At 39.1% G+C, this 24,427-nt stretch overlaps 3 protein-coding genes across 3 annotated transcripts; all 3 read right to left on the bottom strand.

Annotated features, from left to right (window-relative positions):
- Window positions 1-642: 642 nt before the first annotated feature.
- On the bottom strand, window positions 643-3,136 carry LOC124938498. The gene is made up of 4 exons (XM_047478943.1): window positions 2,681-3,136; window positions 1,828-1,897; window positions 1,641-1,720; window positions 643-759 (listed from the first exon to the last, which is right to left on the bottom strand). The coding sequence occupies exons 1-3, from the start codon at window positions 3,047-3,049 to the stop codon at window positions 1,668-1,670; spliced, it is 492 nt and encodes a 163-aa protein (XP_047334899.1). The 5' UTR covers window positions 3,050-3,136; the 3' UTR covers window positions 643-759; window positions 1,641-1,667.
- Window positions 3,137-4,517: 1,381 nt separating this feature from the next.
- LOC124919857 (alpha-soluble NSF attachment protein-like) lies at window positions 4,518-8,968 on the bottom strand. Its single transcript, XM_047460217.1, has 9 exons — window positions 8,720-8,968; window positions 8,259-8,308; window positions 8,091-8,163; window positions 6,529-6,608; window positions 6,155-6,306; window positions 5,480-5,645; window positions 5,344-5,391; window positions 4,962-5,042; window positions 4,518-4,843 (listed from the first exon to the last, which is right to left on the bottom strand). Exons 1-9 carry the CDS (start codon window positions 8,862-8,864, stop codon window positions 4,763-4,765), a joined length of 876 nt encoding a protein of 291 aa, XP_047316173.1. The 5' UTR covers window positions 8,865-8,968; the 3' UTR covers window positions 4,518-4,762.
- Window positions 8,969-15,110: 6,142 nt separating this feature from the next.
- On the bottom strand, window positions 15,111-16,943 carry LOC124938465 (amino acid transporter AVT6C-like). Its single transcript, XM_047478912.1, has 4 exons — window positions 16,509-16,943; window positions 16,289-16,441; window positions 15,529-16,204; window positions 15,111-15,449 (listed from the first exon to the last, which is right to left on the bottom strand). The coding sequence occupies exons 1-4, from the start codon at window positions 16,870-16,872 to the stop codon at window positions 15,323-15,325; spliced, it is 1,320 nt and encodes a 439-aa protein (XP_047334868.1). The 5' UTR covers window positions 16,873-16,943; the 3' UTR covers window positions 15,111-15,322.
- Window positions 16,944-24,427: the final 7,484 nt, after the last annotated feature.

Raw genomic sequence — 24,427 nt, 5'->3', positions numbered from 1 at the left:
AAATAAATAAAAAAGAAATATTCTTATTTTTTATTAAATCATTTGAGAAATGATTGGACTGGGAATTTGAGAGAATGATGTGGTACAATTTAATTAGTAAAAAAAAATAACAAAATTTTTCTTTTTCTCCTAACTGACATATCATTCCCTCACCGTTCCCTCACTCAAATTTTCTCTTATATCACTCGTATGTAATTTATAACTGTTTTGATTATAAAAATATTTTGTAGTATAAAAAAATAATTATTTTCCAAAAAAACCCTTAAGTCTGTCTATTTATTTATTGTACAATATCCTTTCTCTCTCTCTCTTTGAATTGACATTTGTAGATCATCAATGGAAGTAATATCCCAAAGTGCTCCGTCGTCAACCTTGAATCCGGTATTCAAGGCTGTTGAGGATTTCTTAAATCGAGTGAACAACACCTATCGTAAGTATATATAGATCCATAAATTTCACTTAGATCTGGAAACTGTTGGTGTGATATACTGGAGATTTTTTTATGTTTTTTTTAGGGTTTCTAACCGGGTGTTTAATATTTGGTTTGAACCGAATTCGAAATCACCGAATTCGATTAAAATATATATCATATTTTAAAACAATTGTCCATTTATAGTGAGAAATGATGAAAACAAAAACAGAGATTTCGAACATACTCATTAATCACAAATCCAAAGCATATATATATATATACAAGTCATTCTTAAGTATGGAATGATAAATTACCAAAATCATACTCAACCAACTTCCAAAAATTCCCTGCAATACAAAGAAGACGAAAATTAATCTTCTCTTCAAAATGAAACTTGCAATTCATCCTTACATATGAAATGCTATTGATCTCCTTCTTTTACTAATTACAATACAACTCTCTTAAACCTTAAGAAGTTCAAAATAATGTCTTCTACATAACGCAAAGAATGAACCCCGCTACAAATTAGGTGCTTTTACAGATAATCGAACATGATACTTCATGTTAATAAGCCCCGAAGGAGGCTAGCGCAACTCGATTTTGTATTGCTAATAACCTTGATTGTAACTCTTATCCTATTTTATATCCAGTTCGTCCAATTCAAGAATTAATTAACAAACTGAAACAACACAAGCTTTCAAAGTTGGTGGTTTTTTCAATAGGAAGTGGCGCAAATCTATCTGCCTCTAGAAATTAGAGGAGAAAGTGGTAGGTTATCTAGTGATGGTCATCCAATACAATTGGAAGGCAATTTTCATAGTTGCTGGTTTTTCAATAAGAAAACATGACGCAAATATCATCAAATGGCATAGGTTTTGATTAGCAGAGTAGTAAAAGAAAGAGAGGTTGGGTGAGATTAGAGTTTCATTTGACCTGAATGGCAAACGAAATTTAAACTGGACAACTTTTCAACCAAAATGGCCTATTAATGTGAACCATAAAATATCAAATTAACGGAATTGAAGACAATTGAGCACATTTATTAGCATTTCCAAAGTTGTATGCCATGTTTATTGGTAAAGCAACTTTTTTTTTCTTCCCAATTAGTTATGCCTAGAACTAAACAAATCCAAACAAAGAACACCCATAACTAAGGCATATCTACACAACCAATTTAAATGGGGCTGCAAGAAGAAAACAAATATAGGTGTGAAGAAGTTCAACATACTTGGTGATAACGCTTGTTAACTATATTCTATCTTCCCTTTGGAACATCATCTATTCCCTTTGAATCACTAGCATTGCAACCTCAAGAAAACAAAAAAAGAAAGATAAGGCCATAAAACAAAAGCTTTTTATCCATCTTAGTTTAACTTTTGAAAGCGTCGAATCTAACTTTAGAGCAAGAAGAATACCTTGAGGTTTATCACTCACTTCACAAGCAAATGATTGGTTTTTACATGCCTCGTCCATCCAAGCGCGTCCCTGATATCGTAGTAAAAAATGTCATAAGCCAAAGTTCAAAGGAATATACCATCACTTGGTAGCTTTAATTGAATTTCAGAGATCATGAAATATGTAGATGTACCCAAAATCGAGAATTCTTGCAACTTATTTTCATTTTACACCACAGCCATACTATTTCAGAAATCCTAGAGAAGAGAACATAATAGAGTTGGAATCAATTCAATAAGTAGGTACACATAAATATCTTAATTGATTGTATATAATGTGTTACCATAGTAAAGACTTAAGCCCAATCAAACCCTACCAGTAACTATGAAACATATATATGTATAGACACAGATGTCATTTACTGTTTTATGATGAACAAAATAGTAAATGAGCAACTTTGGGTTAGGTTTCCAACCCCATACAAAAACCTATTCCCATTCCACATCTCATCATCATGCCAAAAGGGAAGTTGAGGAGACATTCTCAAGAAATCTAAAAAGGGTTATTCAAATAGGACATGAAAAACCTAAACCGCTAGATCATCACATAAATCGTGTGTTTATGAATCAGATAAGCTTCTGTGAATTCGACCTTACTTCAATGTTATGAAGTGATTGCTATTTTTGGCAAGTTTTCACCTAGCAGATTATAAATCTAACAAATAAATTATCTCAAGCTATCTTAATAGAATCAAAATTATCAATTCTTGAAAGTTTAGCTTATAATCCCAAGAATGATATTGAACAAAAAGGGATTCTGCAACACTAAAGTTGAGGAGTTCCATTGATTTAGAGCGCATTCCAATTTCTTTACCTTCCGAGCGTCTTTCTGGACTCCATAACCGCTGGAATACATCTGACCCACCAACATTTGCATGGCAGTATCGCCGGCTCTGGCTTCTTTAAGAGTGTCCATAAACCAGCGTTTAGCGCATTCGGAAACTACCACTGCCAACGGAAATCGATTTGGGATACTGTCCTTCGAATTGGAGTTCGCACCCTCCTCCATTTCTCTTTTCAACTCCAACCGGGTTCCTCTCAATTTGTCGGGTTGAGGCGACGGCGTAACCCTACTAATTCGAGCTATATTCTTGACGCCTTTTGGATTCGTAAACTCGTCGGATGCGAAGATCTTGCTCAATCTGCTCGTAGATGGAAGTGATTTCCCCATGAAAAGGAACATATGAAGGTCATCTAGAAATGTTTTTCCTTTTTACTTAGGGTTCTTCATTTGAACGTTTTTGCTCTAATTATTCGCTTTACATTTAGGGCCTGTTTGGGGAGCACTTCGGCCTTTGACGGAAATGGAATAATAATCAGTAAATGACTCAATCACTGTTTAGCATAGTTTTGAAAGCGGAACGGCAAACCCGTTAAATTGTTCGTCAAATTGGTCTCGATGGAGGAAAAAACTGGAAATGCAATCAACCCGTCGGTTGGACCAGAAATCCGACAGTCAAAGTTAACACAGCCGGTTTATCCTATTTTTTAAAATAAAATTACTTCTTTTCTTTCTCACTTATCACTCTCTCAGTCCTCATCTTCTCGTTTTTTTGGACCTGAGCAAAGGACAGTCTCAGGTAGACAGTTTCTATGGGACGTAAACATCCCAAAAGGTAAGGTTTCCTCGGGCCGGACGGAGATTGACCATCAAGTGCAAAGGTAGAAGGGAGCTTGCCTGCAAGATCCACCAGTCGAGCAAGGACGAAAGTCGCACCGGCAACTCCCATCATATGAAAAGGGTTCAATGTCCAATTATGAAACCCATCTGGGTAGATTATCGATTTCTAGTTTTAAATATTGAGAATGATAAACTCTTTCATTCCCCTCAAACTCTACATTCTACCTGAATCAGCTAATTTCGTTTTTTCTAAACTAAAAACACGATTTAAAGTGACATTGTAAGTCATAACTTAAATTTAGTTTCTTATGTATATAAAATATAGTTATCCAAAAATTGTAATTTGATTTGTTAAAATATAGTTATCTAAAAATCAGGAAGCAATTGATTTACCGGTGTCCCTTCCACCAGGTTTCAAAACTAAGCTATTTAGGACTAACAAATATCTTATATTATTATTATTATTATTATTATTATTATTATTAATTTTTTTAATAAAGTGATTATATTTTATGTTTTATTAAATAAATACTTTTAGCAAAATTAGCCTAATTTTATTATTCTTAACAAATACAGTAACCTATAGATAGATCTTTATTGGTGGGGACGACGGTTATCAAAAAAATTCACAAATGATTCAAAATTTTAATGTTCAAACCTCAAACTTGGAACCATATTTTTTGTATTCACCTTATTTTAATTATACGCAATTTGATCTAAAAAGTTATAAAAAAAAAAACTCACTTTTTCTCCATTCACGTTCCATCTTAAAAAAATTGAATCTAATTCAATAAAATCTTTAATATCAAATATAAACCAAATTTTGAAAATAGAACCAAAATACTATTTTTGAAATAGTTTGATATCAGGATTGTGTGCATTTTGAGCATGAAGATCATTAACATAAACCAATGACATACAACTATCACATTCATTCAAGTCTGCCCAAAATGAAACACAACATCTAGATTTCGACACAACCTCCATAGTATACTATACTCACGGGTCTCTTTCGAGAGAAGACTGTATGGAAAGTAAAAACCGTTATCCAATTAATCAAATAAATACAAGTTTAAGAAGGTTAATCATGTGTATCGAAATTAATTAACAAACGCATGCACTCATGATATTTTTGGAGGCCCAAAATCAAGTAGAGTAGATAGAAATAGTAGTATTATAAATGAAAGAAAGAGTAAATCACACAACCAATCAAACCAGAGTAGTACCAAATTATCATCGTCGGTAAAAAGGAAAGCCAGCTAGTAAGTAGCAATTTTATGTGAGATCGTCCTCTTCGAGCTCCTTATCCTTCAGCATATCCTTCACTCTCAACAAAAGTGTTGTTTTCCAAGCATCCTGAAAAATCAAAACATTATAATTCTAAACATTCATCCCACTATTACTACTCAACAAATTAAGCACTCAAAGTAAAGATAATTAGTAATATAATCACAAGGAATATAAATGAAATTACCAGTTGGGTCATGCTGTCGTATTCCTTCAATGCGTCTGTAAACTTTGCAATATCTTCTTCGTCAATTGCTTCAGCCAAATCCTGTCATCACAATTTCTTCATCTTTAGAGGCTTTTTCATTTTGGAGTAAACCCCAATTCAATCAGAGTGTTTTTAAGTGGGAATCGAAGTTAATAGAAACAAAACATAATCAGACACAGATTTATAGATTTGTTGATGGTTTCTCATCTAAATCCGATAAGGTATCTGACAAAAAAAAGTGTCCAAATGGGGGCCACAACAAACTAGTCTTCTCTTCAACCAATTTTGAAAATTTTCAAATGATCCATGAGCAATAATATCACAGAAAGTACCAATATTTTCAGGTTAAGGTGAAACATACCGCCAATAACCTGTACTCACGCGTCCCAGAAAAAGTTGGATCGAGGTCCTGAAAACAGTGCAATGTAATATATATTCCATTAAGCATACAAGAATATATATAATAATCACTATGATAAAGATTCTTTGTACAGAACCTGATATTGCTCTAGTGCATTGTTGATTGCAACTGTTTCTCCTTTCCCTTTACAAAGTTGGCAAATCCCAGCATTAAGAAGATGTCCTTTAACTCCATACTTCAGCAAGTTGTTGTTCAAGGATTGGCGTGCAATATCTTCATAAATTTCAATTGATTTCTGATATCTGTTGGAGATCATATTAATAATATGTTTGGATCTCTGGACACAAAGGCTAAGTAAAAGATACTGACAATAAATATGTTTAGCACATTCCATTGAGGGTGTAAAATGATAATCTAAATAAATTTTTACTTGTGTTAGGCTGCAGTATTTAGTATGAGCAAACTCATCAAATTTTTCAACACATAATTAAAGAATCTTTTATTTGTGTGGCTTACACTATTGAACCTGTATGGAAACATTTTCTTTTTGTTAGATATCTCATCTGGATGTGGATCCACATCCATATGTGATCACTTTTGAAAACATAACTTAGTCAGAGAGAAATTCAAAAAAGCAGTAAGAAGGCAAGAGTGTTGATAAATATATGAAATGCAAAACATGTCGTGTCATTATTAAGATTCCAGAAGAGATATCATTTGATGGGCCTAAATCCTTCAAGAACATGCATTAATCGACAAATTAGCTGTATGAATTTAGTATCATAATTTATATTTTATTAGAGGATCATACTGTTCTAATTGAGCAGCAAACTGAGCAATTTTCTGCCTGCATTGATTTGCCGAAGTAGACACATCTTCACTTTGAAAAAGATCAGCAGCCCTTTCATAGTAGACAATAGCTTGCTCCAGGTTTTGTTCAGATTCATAAATTTCAGCAATTTCCTGCACATTACAAATAACCCCTTAACCCATTATCAATCAATCATTTACATAATCAACTAAAAAATCCTTACTCTTTTTTAATAACATTTTAGAATAAATACGAATAATATTTTAGTCATTTAACCCAAATAACCACAACTAATCCATTTTTTCATTAAAAAAGATCTAAGACTTTCTGGAAATGAGCTTCTATAAGTTGCCTTACATAAGAAAACACAATACCTTGTAGTATCTTGCTGCCATATTGAGCCTCCCCATCTCCATAAACAAATTCACAGACTGCTCCAGGCAAGATACAGACTCTGAAAGAGGAAAGTCAATAACATTATGTCACAAATAAGAAATTCATGGTTATGTAACATATTTTCAAATTTGATAGTTTTTTGGAAGGATGAAACCATTTCATAGATCCACATTTTTGCGAAGATCGCAAAAGTGTGTTGAAAACAACATTTCAGTAGAAGTTATAACAAGAGTTTCAGACTTTCAGTAGAAGTTATGGCAGGAGTTGTCATAAGTTATGGATCAAAGCAAAATAAAACTCAAAACTACTCAAAAATGACAACAAGATGTAAAAACTCAAATGGGAAAGCAATGATCCGAAAATCACTCATTGTTCAAGTGAGCCGAGGTCTACATTGATCTTTATGCCTCTTGTTGGAGCATTCACGTAAAGAAATTGATTGTCATATCCACGTAAAGAAAAATATTAACAGTTGACGAGGAGGAAGTATCTGAACTGAAATCATAAAATATGCCGAATCAACCGGTGACACTAAGTTTCAATTTCACGAGACAAAAAAGAAAAGGTGTTAAATGAGTCCTAAGATACTACATCCAAAGTTTGCTAGAAAACTGAAATATAGGGAACTAAGCATTTATTTTTTGAAAAGATGCAAGGGGGAAACCCAGATTCTATGGACTTCAAGTTGAAAACTTCTCAAGTGGAGGACTGAATATAAACTACTGGCGAAATGAAAATGATGAGGATTTGCAAGATTATGGAGAAAACCCAAGTATACAAGCTAGCAAAAAAAGAAGGGCTGCACCAGTTATCCAATTGTTTTCTTCTCTGGGGGAGCTGATAAGCTGTGAAGATCTCAATTTTCTTACTTCAGTCCATGGGACGAAGAGGGAAAGAGCCTTGAATTGTGGTTCCCATGAGTATAAAGAACTTTTTTAGCTTAATTTGAGTTGAATCTGAAGAATTATGTGGTTTTAAGTAACACTTATGAAATGGACTTATTTCAAATAATCACTTAATTTTTCAAATCAAATGATAAGTTGTGTTATGAAACACCGCCTAAGTAGTGACATAGGTCTCCATTACTTTTCCTCACTCTTAACCGATAGTTAAAAGTTTCCCAAGAAAATCTATAGTTAAAGTTCTTAACCAACTTACTAACAAGTTGAAAAGGAGAGTCATGATTTCTTTATCTTCTTCAATTTGAAGCACGAGCCTTTTGAAATCAAAGCTATTGTGTTGAGGGTTTGCCTATTGTTTGCATTAGTAATTAAGCTTTGGGGAATAACAAAAATCTAGAAATATTTACATAGAAAACAAAACAATGATAATAAGATGATGATGATGATGGTGATGATGATTTTGTATTGTCGTGGAATTCATTAGTTTTTGGCATTTTAAGCGTTTATGCAGTGGTGGTCACATGCAGAACAAATCACCAGTAATAATTAAGTTAAACAGCACGGAATAAAACGTTGGACAAGATAATTGCATCCAGATATTCTTTTTAAGAATGAAGCAGGAAAGCCAAAATACATACCCTTGGAATTTATTTTCTTATAGGAATGACCAGCATCCGCAAAAGCAGTAGCTGCTTCATGTTGGCTATCCGACTGTAAACACAATTGCAGCAATAGATAAGAATGTAAATCCATTGTAATCAGCAACCACTTGTTAATACAATTCCTACATTTCATAAATCACTTACTTTTAAATGACAATTCGCAAGCTTCACATACACTAATCCAGCTTTTTCCCCTGTAAAAATAAAGTTTAAGAATCACTTGTCTGGTTTAGATTCCACAACAATGAATCAATAGTTATCTACAGTTCTTCTCCCATACAGATCAAGGTAAGTCATACAATGATTCGTCTACATGAAGAAATCGTAGACCGAATTGTTCATGCAATTAGCAGGTATTCACATCGCTAATTTCATCGTACAACTACAGATCAACATGAGAAATGCAATGAATTCGATCTCTAAGATAATCGCAATCTGCAATCGTATTATTGAAATGCCTAATTCAGGATCCGAAATAGCTCAAACACGAATATTCCAAATGAGAAAAGTTATACGAATTTGTTATCTACATCTAAAATCTGCCATATGCATATATTTAAATCGATGAAGAATCAAGAGTGTAGAATAGATGAAAAGAAATTTACATGATTTGGCTAGCTTGAAAGAATTGGCAGCTCTATCAAACAATTCGGCGGCGTCTTCATACTTGGAGCTGAAGAGTCCCCAGCCGGTGAGCTTCTTCTCAGCCTTCCTCTCAAATTCTTCTCCTTTTGCAATCTGATCGGCCATCACTCCGTTTTGAGATCGCTTCTCTCTCTTAGATGGTGAAAACTATGACTACGTCAATGTGAACCAAGGAAGAAGAAGAAGAAGAGGGTTCTCGGAAATGAAACACAAATGGCTACTTTTCAATTTAGTACAAATATCTTTTAAAAAAAATAATTAATCATAAATTTTAATTTATAGCTTTAAAAGATAAAGTTTTTTTTTTAATTTAAATATAAAAAAAATTCTTCTCATTATTATGTCCCCACAATTATGATTTTTTATATAAGATTATTTAGAATCATATATTTAATCTAATAATTTAAAAGATTTTAATTTATGTCTTAGTTCAAATTAGAAATTGAATTGAATATGAGATTATAGATAAAACTATATTTACTCAAACTTCTATAATAAGTTCAAGTTTATTCAATTTAACAACTTGAATCAAAATGTGTTAAATTAATTCTATTAAATTTTAAACTATTTAAAGACCAAAAATATTTATAATATTATGGTTCTACATCTTAATTATTTTTTTGCTAAAATTATTTTAGCATACAAGGAGCATTAATTGTAGGTCAAAAAGTTAATAACGATAATGCAGTTGGGAAAATCATTTTTCACTCCATTGCTCTAAATGGAAAAATGACAATTTTGCTAAAATTAAAATGACTAAAGAAAAATTAATGGTGAGATATATATTTTCTTTTACAATTCATGATTATCTTGGGTTTATGGATGTAAATGAGTTGTGTTATGCTCCATTAAGTATTTATTAGCTCAAGTTCGGACGAGTTTATAAATTTGAGTTCAAGTTCGAATCAAATATTTACCTAAAAGTTCTCGATTTGAAAGTTTGAACATAAATTAAATTTTCAAGCCCAAATTCAAACCAAAATTTATTTTCTAAATGAAAATATCAAACTTCTATACCTGTAACCCCGGAAGATGACCATGCAGCTTAGCACTTGTCAGATGACACGTGGCAATACGGGAGATCCGAGTTGATTCGAGGTTCGATGCGTTTCAACCTTGGTTTACATGCTATAAATCTTTTTTTAAATGAAACATTATTTTAAAAGATTTTGATAGTACTTGGGAGCTTTTTAAAAATTAAATTTGTAAAATAATTAATTTTATTCAATTTTAATAATTTGGGGATTTGTGACTTGACTTGAAATCCGATTTAAATGAACTAAATATGATTAATTTAAACAAAGACTATTTATTTGAAACAGAGTCGCCAAATGATTTTAGAAAAATCATTAAAAGGTACGTATATAAACGTACTTTATACTAGAGTTTTCATAAAAGGTTCGTTATTTGGTTACACTCGAGAAAGGGCTTTCGCGCTATGTCCTCCATGCCCGTTGAAAATGGTTTTATATTTTTTTTATAAAGTTATGGCTATCAAAAGATTTATTTATAACATTTATTTCCTTTAATTAGTAATTTGGGGTTCTAAACAAAGATAAATTTAGATTACGTAAATAATTGTACAAAATTATTTAGAAGGGCGTACATACGATTGCGTTATCAAAGCTTAAGTACAAGACCTGAAAAAATATTAGCAAAGTATTAGAATTTAAAAATAAATTACAAACGGGGCCTTAGCCAAAATATTTGTTTGGGAAATATCCCGAAAATATTTTGAAATCATTTTCTAACTTTTCGGGATTATTTAAAAATGGTGGGGTCCCAAAATTACAAAAAAAACATTGGATTTTGAAAAGTGGAACCAAATAGGCCTTAGGATCGGAGTCCTAGGGCTTGGGTCCGTTTTCGTCGGTTAGGTCCGGATGGGCTTGGTCTAGACCGAGGGTGGTCTGGATCGGGGCTTGGGAGCATGAGTCCATAGGTTTGGAGGGCTCGGCCCTGGGGTTCAGGAGGCTCGATCCTGAACTCGGACTGCTTGGTCCTAGGTTTGAGAGGCTCGGTACTAGGTTAGGTTTACCGGTCTAGGTCTTCAGTCCTAGACTAAGGGATCATCGGTCCTAGGCTAAAGGGGGCTCAGTTCTAAGTTAGAAAATCGGTCCTAAGATAAAGGGAGTACTCGATCCTAAGTTAGAAAACTCGATCAGATTCCACGGTCCTAGGCCAAGAGCATCGGTCCTAGGTATCAGTCTTGACTCAAGAACATTCTTTGGTCTCAGTCCTAACTCAAGAGTATCAGTAATTGGTCTCGGACCTAGGTTAGTTTTCTCGGTCAGTTTTCTTGGTCCCTACTCAAGAAACTCAGTCCTACAGGACCGAGTGTTCTTCATTTGATATGAAGAATTGCAGGTTTATAACTTTTGATACAGATCATTAAACATGATTTGTAAGTTGTAAACAACTTATATGGATATAGGGATCATAATACCTAACCCTAAACCCGCTCAATCGAGCTCTACAATGACCAATTTCTCAACTTGATTTCTAGGGTAAGAATTGAGAACTTTTGATTCAGGCCATCTCACGGCCTAATTCTTGTTCTAACAACTTTGAAATGATGTTTATAGTCGAACACAACCAAAACAAGAACATCAATCAAGCTCTATAATAGAATTTAAAACTGAAATTTAAACATTATTTTTCAAAAATTTCAGTTGGATCAAACATGTTCGGGATGTTGATTTTATGATTTAAAAATCACCCTAACATATATATATATATATATAATATACATATATATATACATATATATATATATATAATATATATATATATATATAATATATATATATATATATATATATATATATATATAAAAACATGACTCTCAATCACTTTGTTAGGATCTGCACCAACAATAGCAGGTAGGGTAAGATAATTGTTATGCTGAACTTGACTTTTGATTTAATTTTATTCCTGTTAGAGAATAAAATCTGTTTATATTCTTCAAAAATCTTCGCAAACTCTTTCAAGTGCGGAAATACTTGCTCGATTTGAAATGACAGATAAATGATTGTAAGATGCGGAAATGAAATAACACAAGGAGTTTTATGGATGTTCGGAGATAAAATTTCAACGTCCCCTTCTTCTGTTTCTAGAAGGTTTTTCACTAGAAGGCTTTGATTCGTATTAAACATTACACAAACCCGGTCAGACATACAAGACTTCACAACTGTCTGCTTCTAAACTTTTAACTAACACTGTTGAACAGACAACCTTTGTTTAACTTACAATACTGAAATTTCACACAGAAATGAGAGTAGATGAATTACGGAATTATTTTAGAGCAAGAGTAGACACAACGCTTAAGAATTCTTAATTCGTGCAATTGAGGATTGATCGAGAGATTCTCCGTTATACTCTGCTTGCATTTTATACTGAATTCGTAGCAACGGTCGAAACTTCTTCTTGAATATGTGTCAGCTATCCATTGGATGTATGTCAGGTGTACGAGAACGTACATAAGAATATATATTCGTTGGATCGCGGCGTACCGAATTGTACTAGAGAATATTTGTCGGAACGTGGTGTACGGGATAGTACAAGACATGGGCTGACGAAATATTTGAGTACGTGGCAGATAAGCAGTTATAGTGTGTTCAGCTGTCTTTTCAGACGACTGATAACAAACACTGCTGATTGCTAAGTTGATAAGCTGAGTAGATAAGCGAACGCTTCTTCAGACGGCTTCTGAAGCAAGGCATCTGCTCACACTTCTTCAGATTGCACGTTTGTAGAAGCTATACGGATGCTAGCACACTTCTTTAGACTACACGTCTGATGAAGTTAGACGTCTACTCGCGCATTTCATCACACTGCACGTCTGTTGAAAATAGACGTCTGCTCGTGCACTTCTTCAGACTACATGTCTGATGAAGTTAGACGTCTGCTCGTGCACTATTTCAGACTGCAAGTATGATGAAGTTAGGCATCTGCTCGCGCATTTCTTCAGACTGTATGTTTGATAAAGTTAGACGTCTGCTCGCGCACTTCTTCAGACTACACGTCTAATGAAGTTAGACATCTGTTCGCACACTTCTTCAAACTACACGTTTGATGAAGTTAAATGTCTACTCGCACACTTCTTTAGACTGTACGTCTAATGAAGTTAGATGTCTGTTCGCACACTTCTTCAGACTACACGTTTGATGAAGTTAGACGTCTGCTCGTGCACTTCTGTAGACTGTACGTCTGTTGAAGTTAGACGTCTACTCGCGCACTTTTTTAGACTACATGTCTGATGAAGTTAGAAGTCTGCTCACGCACTTCATTAGACTGTACGTCTGTTGAAGTTAGACATCTGCTCGCGCACTTCTTCAGACTGCACGTCTGATGAAGTTAGACGTCTGCTCGCGCACTGTTTCAGACTGCACGTTTGATGAAGTTAGACGTCTGCTCGCGCATTTCTTAAGACTGTACGTTTAATGAAGTTAGACGTCTGCTCGCGCACTTCTTCAGACTACACGTCTAATGAAGTTAGACGTCTGTTCGCACACTTCTTCAGACTACACGTTTGATGAAGTTAGACGTCTACTCGCGCACTTCTTTAGACTGTACGTCTAATGAAGTTAGACGTCTACTCGTGCACTTCTTCAGACTGTACGTCTGTTGAAGTTAGACGTCTACTCGCGCACTTTTTTAGACTACACGTCTGATGAAGTTAGAAGTTTGCTCGCGTACTTCATTAGACTGTACGTCTGTTGAAGTTAGACGTCTGCTCGCGCACTTCTTCAGAATGCACGTCTGATGAAGTTAGACGTCTGCTCGCGCACTGTTTCAAACTGCACGTTTGATGAAGTTAGACGTCTACTCGCGCATTTCTTAAGACTGTACGTTTGATGAAGTTAGACGTCTGCTCGCGCACTTCTGTTCGCACACTTCTTCAGACTACACGATTGATGAAGTTAGACGTCTACTCGTGCACTTCTTTAGACTGTACGTCTAATGAAGTTTGATGTCTGTTCGCACACTTCTTCAGACTACACATTTGATGAAGTTAGACGTTTTATTCGTGCACTTCTTCAGACTGTACGTCTGTTGAAGTTAGACGTCTACTCGCGCACTTTTTTAGACTACACGTCTGATGAAGTTAGAAGTCTGCTCACGCACTTCATGAGACTGTACGTCTGTTGAAGTTAGACGTCTGCTCGCGCACTTCTTCAGACTGCACGTCTAATGAAGTTAAACGTCTGCTCGCGCACTGTTTCAAACAGCATGTTTGATGAAGTTAGACGTCTGCTCGCGCATTTCATAAGACTGTACGTTTGATGAAGTTAGACGTCTGCTCGCGCACTTCTTCAGACTACACGTCTAATGAAGTTAGACGTCTCTTCGCACACTTCTTCAGACTACACGTTTGATGAAGTTAGACGTCTACTCGCGCACCTCTTCAGACTGTACGTCTGTTGAAGTTAGACGTATACTCGCGCACTTTTTCAGACTACACGTCTGATGAAGTTAGACGTCTGTTCGCACACAGACTGCACGTCTGTTGAAGTTAGACGTCTGCTCGCTCACTTCTTCAAACTACACGTCTGATGAAGTTAGACGCACACTGCTTCAGTCTGCACGTCTGATGAAGTTAGATGTCTGCTCGCGCACTTCTTCAGACTGTACGTTTGATGAAGTTAGACGTCTGCTCGCACACTTCTTCAGACTGTACGTTTGATGAAATTAGACGTCTATTCGCGCATTTCTTCACACTGCACGTCTAATGAAGTTAGACGTCTGTTCGCACACTTCTTCAGACTACACGTTTGATGAAGTTAGATGTCTACTCGCGCACTTCTTCAGACTGTACGTCTATTGAAGTTAGACGTCTACTCGCGCACTTTTTCAGACTACACGTCTGATGAAGTTATATGTCTGCTCGCGCTTGCTCAGATAACACGTCTGATAGAAGGAATACGTCTTCAGACGTACCTGCGCAAAGACAATTTTAACAACTTAGTTTTGTTTAGACTAAGTCATTAAAACTTTGTTGTATTGATTTAAGTAGTTTGAACTTTGAGTCATATTATTCATAATATAATTAGAGGAGTGATAGGGGAGGGAATTTGAGGGAGGAAATGGGGGAGAGAATGATGTGTCACTACATCACTGGTTGGAAAAATGATAAAATGTGAGGCGAGAGAGGAAAAAGAGAAATTTTGTTATTTTTTTTGTTAATCAAATTGCGCCACATCATTCACTCCCTCAAATTCCCTCTCCCAATCTAATTTAACGTTATAATAATATAAAATTTTAGTAAAAATAAATAAATTATTAGTACCATACTTATTCTATGATATAAAACAAAAATTAAAACCCAAATAAAGGCATATTATAGATCTTAATCAAACTGAACAATTGTATATTTGATTCTCATATATCATGTTTTCATCAATGGAGAGGAAAAAATGAAGATTGAAGAGTATACATAAAAATACAATGACACATGAATAGATTCCTTTCACACAAGGAAATCAAACTATACAAATAATACACAATGAACACAATAGATTACAAAATTGAATTATCTACCAATAGAGAGAAAGAGAGAATTATCATAATTTGCTTCCAAAGATATTAAAAATATTTGTAACTATAGCAATTGTACTTGTAACTATAGCAAGAACAATCATCACAGTAGCCATTATCTTGTCCTTCCTTGTTGATATACCATGAACATCTCTGTTAATCCATTTTTAGGGTTAGGGTTTATGTTTCAGAAGAGAAAATATATAGAGGAGAAGAATGGTAATGTACTAACCTTAAAGCAATTGCACCAGGAAAGATGAATGCTAATGAAACAGCAGCAGTTGAACCCACAAACTGAAAGAAATACCATATGTTCGGAATCATTATAGCCAATACATAAGTAATCCCCAGCAAAACAATCGTAATCGGTATAAATCTCTGATTATCAGTCACTAAAGCTGCCGTCTTTTTAGGGAACAAGAGTTCATCAATATTAGCCCTCAACGAGAAATTCAGCAAAGGAAACACCAACATGAGATGTAAAGCATAGCTTAATCGAACTGTATCATCAAGCAAGGAACCGAATTCTGAATCCGAAGTACCCTTATCGAAATTCACAAGTATGTCTGGTAAAATCGAATCTCCAAATAGAAGATAACCGAAGATGCCGACTGAAAAATATATGGCGGCGCAGAGAATGAGGGAGATTCTGACTGCCGTTGTCATTTGAGATGGTTTTGGAAACTCGACTCCGATTGCGTGAACGTTGAAATGGAATGTGAAGGCTGTGACTATGACTGGCATTGCGGTGAATAGGTTGAAGAAAGATGATTGATCGTTTATGTCAGGGAAGAATCTAGGGTTCTTCGTTTTTCCGGCGAATATTCCGGTGATTGCTAGTATAAAACATATGGATACAAATACTATTGCTAGGAAAACTGATATAGCTGAACTGAACTTCAATGATTCTGGAAAATTAACAATAATCAAATCAATTTTCAATTATGTTAATAGTAATCAAATTTTGATTCAAATTTAGAAAAAGAACTAACCAACACGACGAACTAGGACTAAAGGAAGCATGATGAAGATAACAACCAAGAACAAAGCAATCGCGCGAGTATTCCACCATTGAATACCAAACCATTCCTGTAACAAACCTAAATGCGTTACTCCATCAGGTTGATTTCCACACAAAACGTCTCCTGAATTAAGAAATCAAATCAGATATTGAACAATTCTGAAACAAGTAAAGATTGATTCTTTTCTTACCGATGATAATCAGATAAATGATTAAGCAACCTAGATTTGCAACCATAACGCAAATCTGGACCGCGATTGATCCTGGCCAACCGAAGGATTCGCGCATTAAGCCAGCGTATGTTTTTGAATTACCTGAATGTGTGAATCTAAGCATGAATTGTACGGAGATGTCGACTAATAATGCGACGATTACGATGGAGAGGAAAGCTGGTATGACTCCGAGGACCTTCATTGTTGCAGGGATAGACATGATACCTGCGCCGATTATGCTTGTGGAAACGTTAAAAACGGCACCAAGAACCGACGCAGGTTTCTCTGTTTCTGATTTTAGCTTTGGAAGGAGAGGAATGAGAGAATCTGCGTCGGATTTCATGGTGCCGCTCCGGGCAAATTCTCTCTCTTCTCTCTTCTTCGATTTGGAACCAGTTATCAATTATAACGTTGTCTTGTTGTCTTGTTGTTCATCATTTTGGTATGGGTACACGTGGGAGTTTATATTGATCCAGGTAATTGGTTTAATTACTAAATTAACCTGACGGTGACAATGAATTGTTATTTAAGGAGAGGGGTAGATTTGGTAAAACATAGATTCTTTTGTTGACAAATAATAGAGATACAAAAGAAAGAATATGTATATGGACGGAAAATAGGGAAAGGGGTTTAACATAATGAATATACAACATGCAGTTGTTCATGAATCATGATGGGAAAAAGGTACTCTTGCCTTTTTTATATTTGTAAGCTAATTGAATTTTAGTCAAATTATTATTATTTTTTTGATTGGAGAACAATTCAAATTTTGAATCTCTTATTTTAAACATGTAATTTTGAGTTTTTTTTATTATTAAAATATGTTAAACAACAACCCAAAAAATTTTTTTTTTTTTATTATAACAGCATAAATTAACCACCCAAATTAATTTTTTCTCAAATAAAGTATCCACCTACATTTACTTATTATATAATATATAATGTAAGGTATATTATTAATCATTTTATTATATGTATATAACTGTCACAACCCTAGTTGCTGACTCTCGCCCTGGCCAACTTGAGTGCAGGCCAGGACCGAGAGGAGGTGCCCAGAAAAGAGCTAAGTGTGGAGCTCGGGCACCAGACCGGAGATACCAAGGCACGCGTGTGGGGCCTTGGCATAGGTGCGGAAAAGTGTGCAGGAAGGAGCAGGCGACCGAGAGAAGGTAGCCTGGCTGAAGCAGGGACCGAGAGAAGGTAGCCTGGCCGACGCATCCGACCGAGGGGAAAGAGAAGACCGAGGACCGAAGCGTTTCAACATGGGTCAGATCATTGTGCATGGGTCAGGCCTCGACCAGGGATTGGGCCTTGGGCCAGTTTTGGAACGATAATGTCCCGATCCACTGGGCGACCGAAGAAAGGCGCAGCGTTAAGTCAAAGATGGAAGAAGTCTTGGCCGAGACCGAGTATTTCGGGAAGGCCCGGTCAAAGTCCCTATATTTTCGGTAGACTAAGTCTTAGATGAATTATTCAGCGTAGACTTAGGCAAAGTTGGTTGTACACGTTTTCTATCCTATTTATATCTCTAGAGGAGGCGACCCTAAGGGATTCCATCAAGATATCAATCAAGTTATTCAAGAACTAGAGAGAGACTCTTGTGCCTAGGGATTGTGCCTACCCGTGGGTTCCTTGTATTTTCATTGGTTGTGTGTGAATCAATAATAAGATCCAAGGTTGGCTTCGGCCGTAATATTGTGTTGTCTTTGCTGTTTTCTATCTTCTTTATATTCTGTTCGTTCTTGGGGAAATATATCTTTGCTGGGAAGTTTGTTTACTTAGGCGAAAATCTTAAGTAGAGAGTTGGCTGATCAGGTGCTTGCGAGGAAGACCTGAGCCGGACAAGGGTTATCCAAAGTTGTGAATTTTGGTGTGTTTTTCCGCGTTAGACAGACCCTTCGTTACAAGTGGTATCAGAGCACAGCGACGTATATTTTGGGCGAAAGAAAATAATGAAGAAGACTAGTAGCAGCAGCCGTGCGGTCCAAGAAGATTTCGAAGCAGAAACAGACACGCGGCTGACCGAGCTCGAGGAGCTCTTAGGCATGCCTGCAGAGGAAAACGAGCCCTCCCTGTTCGCACAGGTGGGCGAGTTGAAGGCGCAATGGGAAACTGCTCAGAAGAACATTGGGCGTTTGAGCGACATGTTAGAGCAGAAGCAGATTACTAGGCAGAACGCACTCATCTCACGGATAGAAGAGCTGGAGATCGAGGTGCGATTGCTTAGGCGCGCGGCTGGTTCGGATGCCCCGAACGCAGCAGCTCCTTCGACGAAATTTAAGGTACCCGAGCCCTGTTCATTCGTAGGAGCCAGGAGCGCTAAGGAGATAGAGAATTTCCTTTGGGATATGGAAGTCTATTTCGAGACCTCCAAGATCCCTGAAGATAAGAAGGTGTCGGTAACAAGCATGTATCTAGTAGGCGATGCCAAGCTTTAGTGGAGAGCCCGCCTTTCAGATGATGCGAGTGCGATGCGCGACAAGATCGACACCTGGGATGTGATGAAGCGAGAACTGAAGGAGCAATTCCTCCCGGGGAATGCTTCTTAGCTAGCCCGCGAGTCCCTCCGCCGTCTACGCCATACTGGTTCTACAAGAGAGTATGTAAAGAGCTTCAGCTCCCTTATGCTGGACATTCGTGATATGTCAGAGCAGGATAAGCTGTTCAACTTTCTAGCCGGACTGCAACCGTGGGCCCAGACCGAGCTAAGAAGGTTGGATGTGAAGGACCTACCTTCGGCCATAGCTGGGGCCGATCGGTTGGCCGATTACAGAACAATTGGCGCAGTCAGCGCCGAGCCAAGTAAGCACTCTACCAGAGACAAGGGGAAGGGCAAAGTCCAAGGTAGAGACCGAGGACTAGGGGGAAAGACAAGTCATAACCGAGGCAAAAGTACCGGTCATGACCGAAAGAAAACAGAGTCGGACCGAGGGAGTAAAACCGGTCCGGCCCGAAGACAAGCTGGATGCTACCTGTGCAACGGTGATCACCTGATGCGGGAATGCCCGCAGCGCGGCAGAGTTAGTGCGATCCAGGGTCAAGAGGAGGAACAAGATGATGTGCCTTCTAGGGTGAACCCGCTGCAGATGTTAGGCGCAATGCAGGCCGGCGCCCATGTGCCACATAAAGCCCGTGGTCTGATGTACGTGAAGATCAAGATCAATTGGAAGGAAGTTATGGCTATGGTTGACACCGGTGCAACCCATAACTTTGTTGCTGACAGAGAGATCAGCAAGCTTGGGCTAGAGATTTCTCAACACCGCTCGAAGATGAAGGCGGTGAATTCGGAAGCTCAGCCAGTCAAGGGGCAGGCAACGGCTGAGTTACAAATAGGGTCTTGGAAGGGTCGGGTGGAATTCATGGCCATTCCCCTTGATGACTTCGACGTCATCCTAGGAATCGAATTTCTAGCCGCGGCCCATGTGGCGGTTATGCCGCACTTAGGAGGGATTTTCATTGCGGTGCCAGAGAATCCATCCTTCATAGCCGGGCGCTATGAGGCGGCCAAGGAGAAGAAGGCGGCCATGCTATCTGCCATGCAGCTCAAGAAGGGCTTGAGGCGTGGAGAGCGCACTTACGTGGCGACATTAGTGGAGATGAAGCCCGACGTTTACTCGGATGTGCCGAGTAGAGTTGCAGATTTGATGGGGCAGTATGAAGATATCATGCCGCCCAAGTTACATAAGGTGTTACCTCCGAAGAGGTACATCGACCACAGAACCGAGCTGGAGCCCGGGGCAGTGATACCGGCGAAAGCTCCCTATCGGATGGGTCCATCAGAGTTGGTGGAATTGAGGAAGCAGCTGACCGAGCTGTTGGAAGGTGGGCTGATCAGACCCAGTAAAGCACCATACGGGTCTCCCATTCTATTCCAAAAGAAGCAGGACGGCTCCTTACGGATGTGCGTGGATTACCGCGCCCTCAACAAGGTAACAGTAAAAAATAAATACTCGATCCCTAACGTGTTGGATTTATTTGATAAACTAGCACAGGCGCGGGTCTATTCAAAGATAGACTTGAGATCAGGGTACTAGTAGGTTAGGGTGGCGACCGAAGATGTGGCCAAGACTACGTGTGTGACTCGCTATGGGTCATATGAGTTCCTAGTTATGCCTTTCGGCCTCACCAATGCACCTGCCACGTTCTGCAACCTGATGAATGATGTCTTGTATGAAAGGTTAGACCGGAGTGTTGTTGTCTACCTTGATGACATCTTGGTCTATAGTGCCTCGGCCGAGGAGCACTATAGTCACTTGGAGTGGGTGTTTGAGAAGTTGCGAGAGCACCACCTCTACATAAACAAGGGCAAATGCGAGTTCTGTTTGGAGCAAATCAATTTTCTGGGGCATATTGTCGGACATGGTGAAATCAGAATGGATCCAGCCAAGGTTATTGCTATCGAGAAGTGGCCACGACCGAGCCGAGCGACCGAGCTGCGGTCCTTCCTCGGTCTTGCCAACTATTATCGCAGGTTCATTAAAGATTATTCCAAGAAGACCGGGCCCCTTACAGATTTTCTAAAGAAGGACCGAGAGTGGGTCTGGTCCGACAGATGTGAAGACGCATTTACAGCCCTGAAGCACGCGGTCGCGACCGAGCCCGTGTTGCAACTGCCACACTTTGACAGGCCTTTTGAAGTACATACCGACGCATCCAACCGAGCGTTGGGTGGGGTGCTGATGCAGGAGAGGCATCCGGTTGCATTCGAAATCAGGAAGTTCAAAGATGTTGAGACTCGTTATTCAACTCATGAGAAAGAGATGGTGGCGGTTGTGCATTGCCTTGAGGCATGGCGCCACTATCTTTTGGACACCAAGTTTGTGGTGGTCACCGACAACGTGGCTAACACTTATTTCAAGACTCAGAAGAAGCTATCCCCTAAGCAAGCGAGGTGGCAAGAATTTCTCAGCGAGTTTGATTTCGAATGGCTGCACCGGCCCGGGAAGAGTAATGAAGTGGCCGATGCACTCAGCTGCCAGACGACCGAGGAATATGTGGCAGCCTTGACACTGGTGGAGGCAGGGTTCATGGATGAGATCCGAGAAGCTGCCAAGAATGATGCTGCTTACCAAGCGTCGGTGAAGCAGGTGCTTGCGGGAGAAAGCACGAAATATTGGCTTGAAGATGGTCTGCTTTTTGCCAAAGGAGGGCGCGCGGTCGTTCCAACCGGGCCCTTGCGTCAGAAACTACTCAGAGAGACCCATGATCCACAATGGGCCGGTCATCCTGGAGTAGGCAGAATGATGGCGCTTCTTTCACGGTCCTACCTATGGAGCAAGATGCTAGAGGACGTGGAATTTTATGTCAAGACGTGTCTGGTGTGTCAACTAGACAAGACCGAGAAAAGGAGACAAGCGGGCTTGCTGCAACCCCTGCCCATACCTGATCGACCGTGGCAGTCGATTTCCTTAGACTTTATTCTCGGTTTTCCCAAGGTGGAGGGGAAGACTTCGGTCCTAGTTGTGGTGGACAGGTTTTCGAAGTATGCGGTCTTCATACCGGTGCCCAAGGTGTGTTCAGCCGAGACCGCAGCTGACTTATTGTTCCGGAATGTTGTGAAAAATTTCGGAGTGCCGGCAGACATTGTGAGCGACCGGGACGCTCGGTTCACTGGCAGGTTCTGGACTTCTCTTTTCAATATGATGGGGTCAGAACTCAAATTCTCTACGGCCAATCACCCGCAGACCGATGGCCAGACGGAGAGAATCAACCAAGTGCTCGAGGAGTACTTGCGGCATTATGTGACAAGCAGCCAAGAGAATTGGCTCGGCTTGCTAGACGTTGCACAGTTCAGTTACAACTTGCACCGGTCTTCATCAACGGGCCAGAGTCCGTTTGAGATAGTATTGGGGGTCCAACCCAATACCCCGCACACAGTAGCTTCAAGGAACGGTGGGGGTGATTGTCCTACTTCATACCGCTTCGCCAAGCTTAAGCAAGAGATGTTAGACTTGGCTAGGGAGAGCATGGAGAAGGCTCAGAGGCGTATGAAGAAGTATGTTGATGCGGGTAGAAGAGAAGTGGAATTCGAGGTCGGAGAACAGGTCTTGTTGAAGCTGACTCCACAGATTTGGAAGCGGATTAGTGCTAAGAGTCGGCAGCGAGCACTAATTCCTAAGTATGACGGGCCTTTTGAGGTGTTGAAAAGGGTCGGTCGGGTGGCCTATCGGTTGTCTCTTCCAGACCGGTTGAAGATCCACCCAACTTTCCACGTGAGCTATCTGAAGAAGTTCCACGAGGATATGGCCGATGGTACCAGGGTGCAGGCTAGGCGAGCCCCACCCGTGGTGCAGTTTGAGACCGAAAAGAAAGTGGCCCAGATTCTGGATCACAGGACAGCCGGTCATAGTGTCAAGAACAGGCGCACAGACTTCTTAGTCCAGTGGCACGGAGAGAGCCGGGAAGATGCTACATGGGTACGTAATACTAACCTGTGGCAGTTTGCGGATAAGGTGCAGGCCTACTTGACGAGTAAGGGTCTGGTGGAGAACCCCTCAACGCGGACGTTGAGTCCGGTAGGTGGGGCTGGTTTGTCACAACCCTAGTTGCTGACTCTCGGCTTGGCCAACTTGAGTGCAGGCCAGGACCGAGAGGAGGTGCCCAGAAAAGAGCCAAGTGTGGAGCTCGGGCACTAGACCGGAGATACCAAGGCACGCGTGTGGGGGCCTTGGCATAGGTGCGGAAAAGTGTGCAGGAAGGAGCAGGCGACCGAGAGAAGGTAGCCTGGCTGAAGCAGGGACCGAGAGAAGGTAGTCTGGCCGACGCATCTAACCGAGGGGAAAGAGAAGACCGAGGACCGAAGCGTTTCAACATGGGCCAGATCATTGTGCATGGGTCAGGCCTCGACCAGGGATTGGGCCTTGGGCCAGTTTTGGAACGATAATGTCCCGATCCACTGGGCGACCGAAGAAAGGCGCAGCGTTAAGTCAAAGATGGAAGAAGTCTTGGCCGAGACCGAGTATTTCGAGAAGGCCCGGTCAAAGTCCCTATATTTTCGGTAGACTAAGTCTTAGATGAATTATTCAGCGTAGACTTAGGCAAAGTTGGTTGTACACGTTTTCTATCCTATTTATATCTCTAGAGGAGGCGACCCTAAGGGATTCCATCAAGATATCAATCAAGTTATTCAAGAACTAGAGAGAGACTCTTGTGCCTAGGGATTGTGCCTACCCGTGGGTTCCTTGTATTTTCATTGGTTGTGTGTGAATCAATAATAAGATCCAAGGTTGGCTTCGGCCGTAATATTGTGTTGTCTTTGCTGTTTTCTATCTTCTTTATATTCTGTTCGTTCTTGGGGAAATATATCTTTGCTGGGAAGTTTGTTTACTTAGGCGAAAATCTTAAGTAGAGAGTTGGCTGATCAGGTGCTTGCGAGGAGGACCTGAGCCGGACAAGGGTTATCCAAAGTTGTGAATTTTGGTGTGTTTTTCCGCGTTAGACAGACCATTCGTTACAATAACCATGGTACTTACAATATGCATAACCCAAAACCGGTCGTACTTACCTGCATTATTAACCACTCGGATTGGAGAGCGGGTTACCCCAAAAGGGGTAGGTACAGCTAATCCGTGAACAACCAACTATCACACTGTAAAAATGGGAAAAGTTCGATCTAAACTTACTAATAAATAGGGGGCCTCCTAATCATTCAAGACTTAGTCGAACTATTATTCAACAGAAAATAAGAGATTTGATTTCGGCTCATCGGGATAGAGGTAGGCAAAAGAGAAACTTTCATCGTTATGGATCGCTCGCATGATCGGAGTGATTCGCAAAAAGGGAGTATCAAATAGTTATAATAGATTAATATATGATCTTTAGAATAGACGGGTCTCTTCTAAGACGCTACCTTAGTCATTCAGCAACGTTCGTCCATCCGCAGATCAATCATTCATTCT

The sequence above is a fragment of the Impatiens glandulifera genome, chromosome 1 (assembly GCF_907164915.1).
Source record: "Impatiens glandulifera chromosome 1, dImpGla2.1, whole genome shotgun sequence".
NCBI lineage: Eukaryota > Viridiplantae > Streptophyta > Magnoliopsida > Ericales > Balsaminaceae > Impatiens > Impatiens glandulifera.
Note: the sequence above shows the minus strand (reverse complement) of the source record. Positions and strands in the feature narration are given on the sequence as shown.

What these genes read in the sequence shown, in the direction of transcription:
- LOC124938498 (XM_047478943.1), bottom strand. Translation starts at nt 3,049, where the DNA reads ATGTTCCTTTTCATGGGGAAATCACTTCCATCTACGAGCAGATTGAGC. An exon ending in TCCAGAAAGACGCTCGGAAG is followed by an intron (nt 1,898 to 2,680) that starts GTAAAGAAATTG and finishes CTACGATATCAG; the next exon opens with GGACGCGCTTGGATGGACGA. An exon ending in AGTGAGTGATAAACCTCAAG is followed by an intron (nt 1,721 to 1,827) that starts GTATTCTTCTTG and finishes TGTTTTCTTGAG; the next exon opens with GTTGCAATGCTAGTGATTCA.
- LOC124919857 (XM_047460217.1), bottom strand. Translation starts at nt 8,864, where the DNA reads ATGGCCGATCAGATTGCAAAAGGAGAAGAATTTGAGAGGAAGGCTGAG. An exon ending in TAAGAAAATAAATTCCAAGG is followed by an intron (nt 6,609 to 8,090) that starts GTATGTATTTTG and finishes TTCCTCTTTCAG; the next exon opens with AGTCTGTATCTTGCCTGGAG. An exon ending in ACGACAGCATGACCCAACTG is followed by an intron (nt 4,844 to 4,961) that starts GTAATTTCATTT and finishes TTGATTTTTCAG; the next exon opens with GATGCTTGGAAAACAACACT.
- LOC124938465 (XM_047478912.1), bottom strand. Translation starts at nt 16,872, where the DNA reads ATGAAATCCGACGCAGATTCTCTCATTCCTCTCCTTCCAAAGCTAAAA. An exon ending in CATTTATCTGATTATCATCG is followed by an intron (nt 16,442 to 16,508) that starts GTAAGAAAAGAA and finishes TTCTTAATTCAG; the next exon opens with GAGACGTTTTGTGTGGAAAT. An exon ending in AGTCCTAGTTCGTCGTGTTG is followed by an intron (nt 16,205 to 16,288) that starts GTTAGTTCTTTT and finishes TTAATTTTCCAG; the next exon opens with AATCATTGAAGTTCAGTTCA.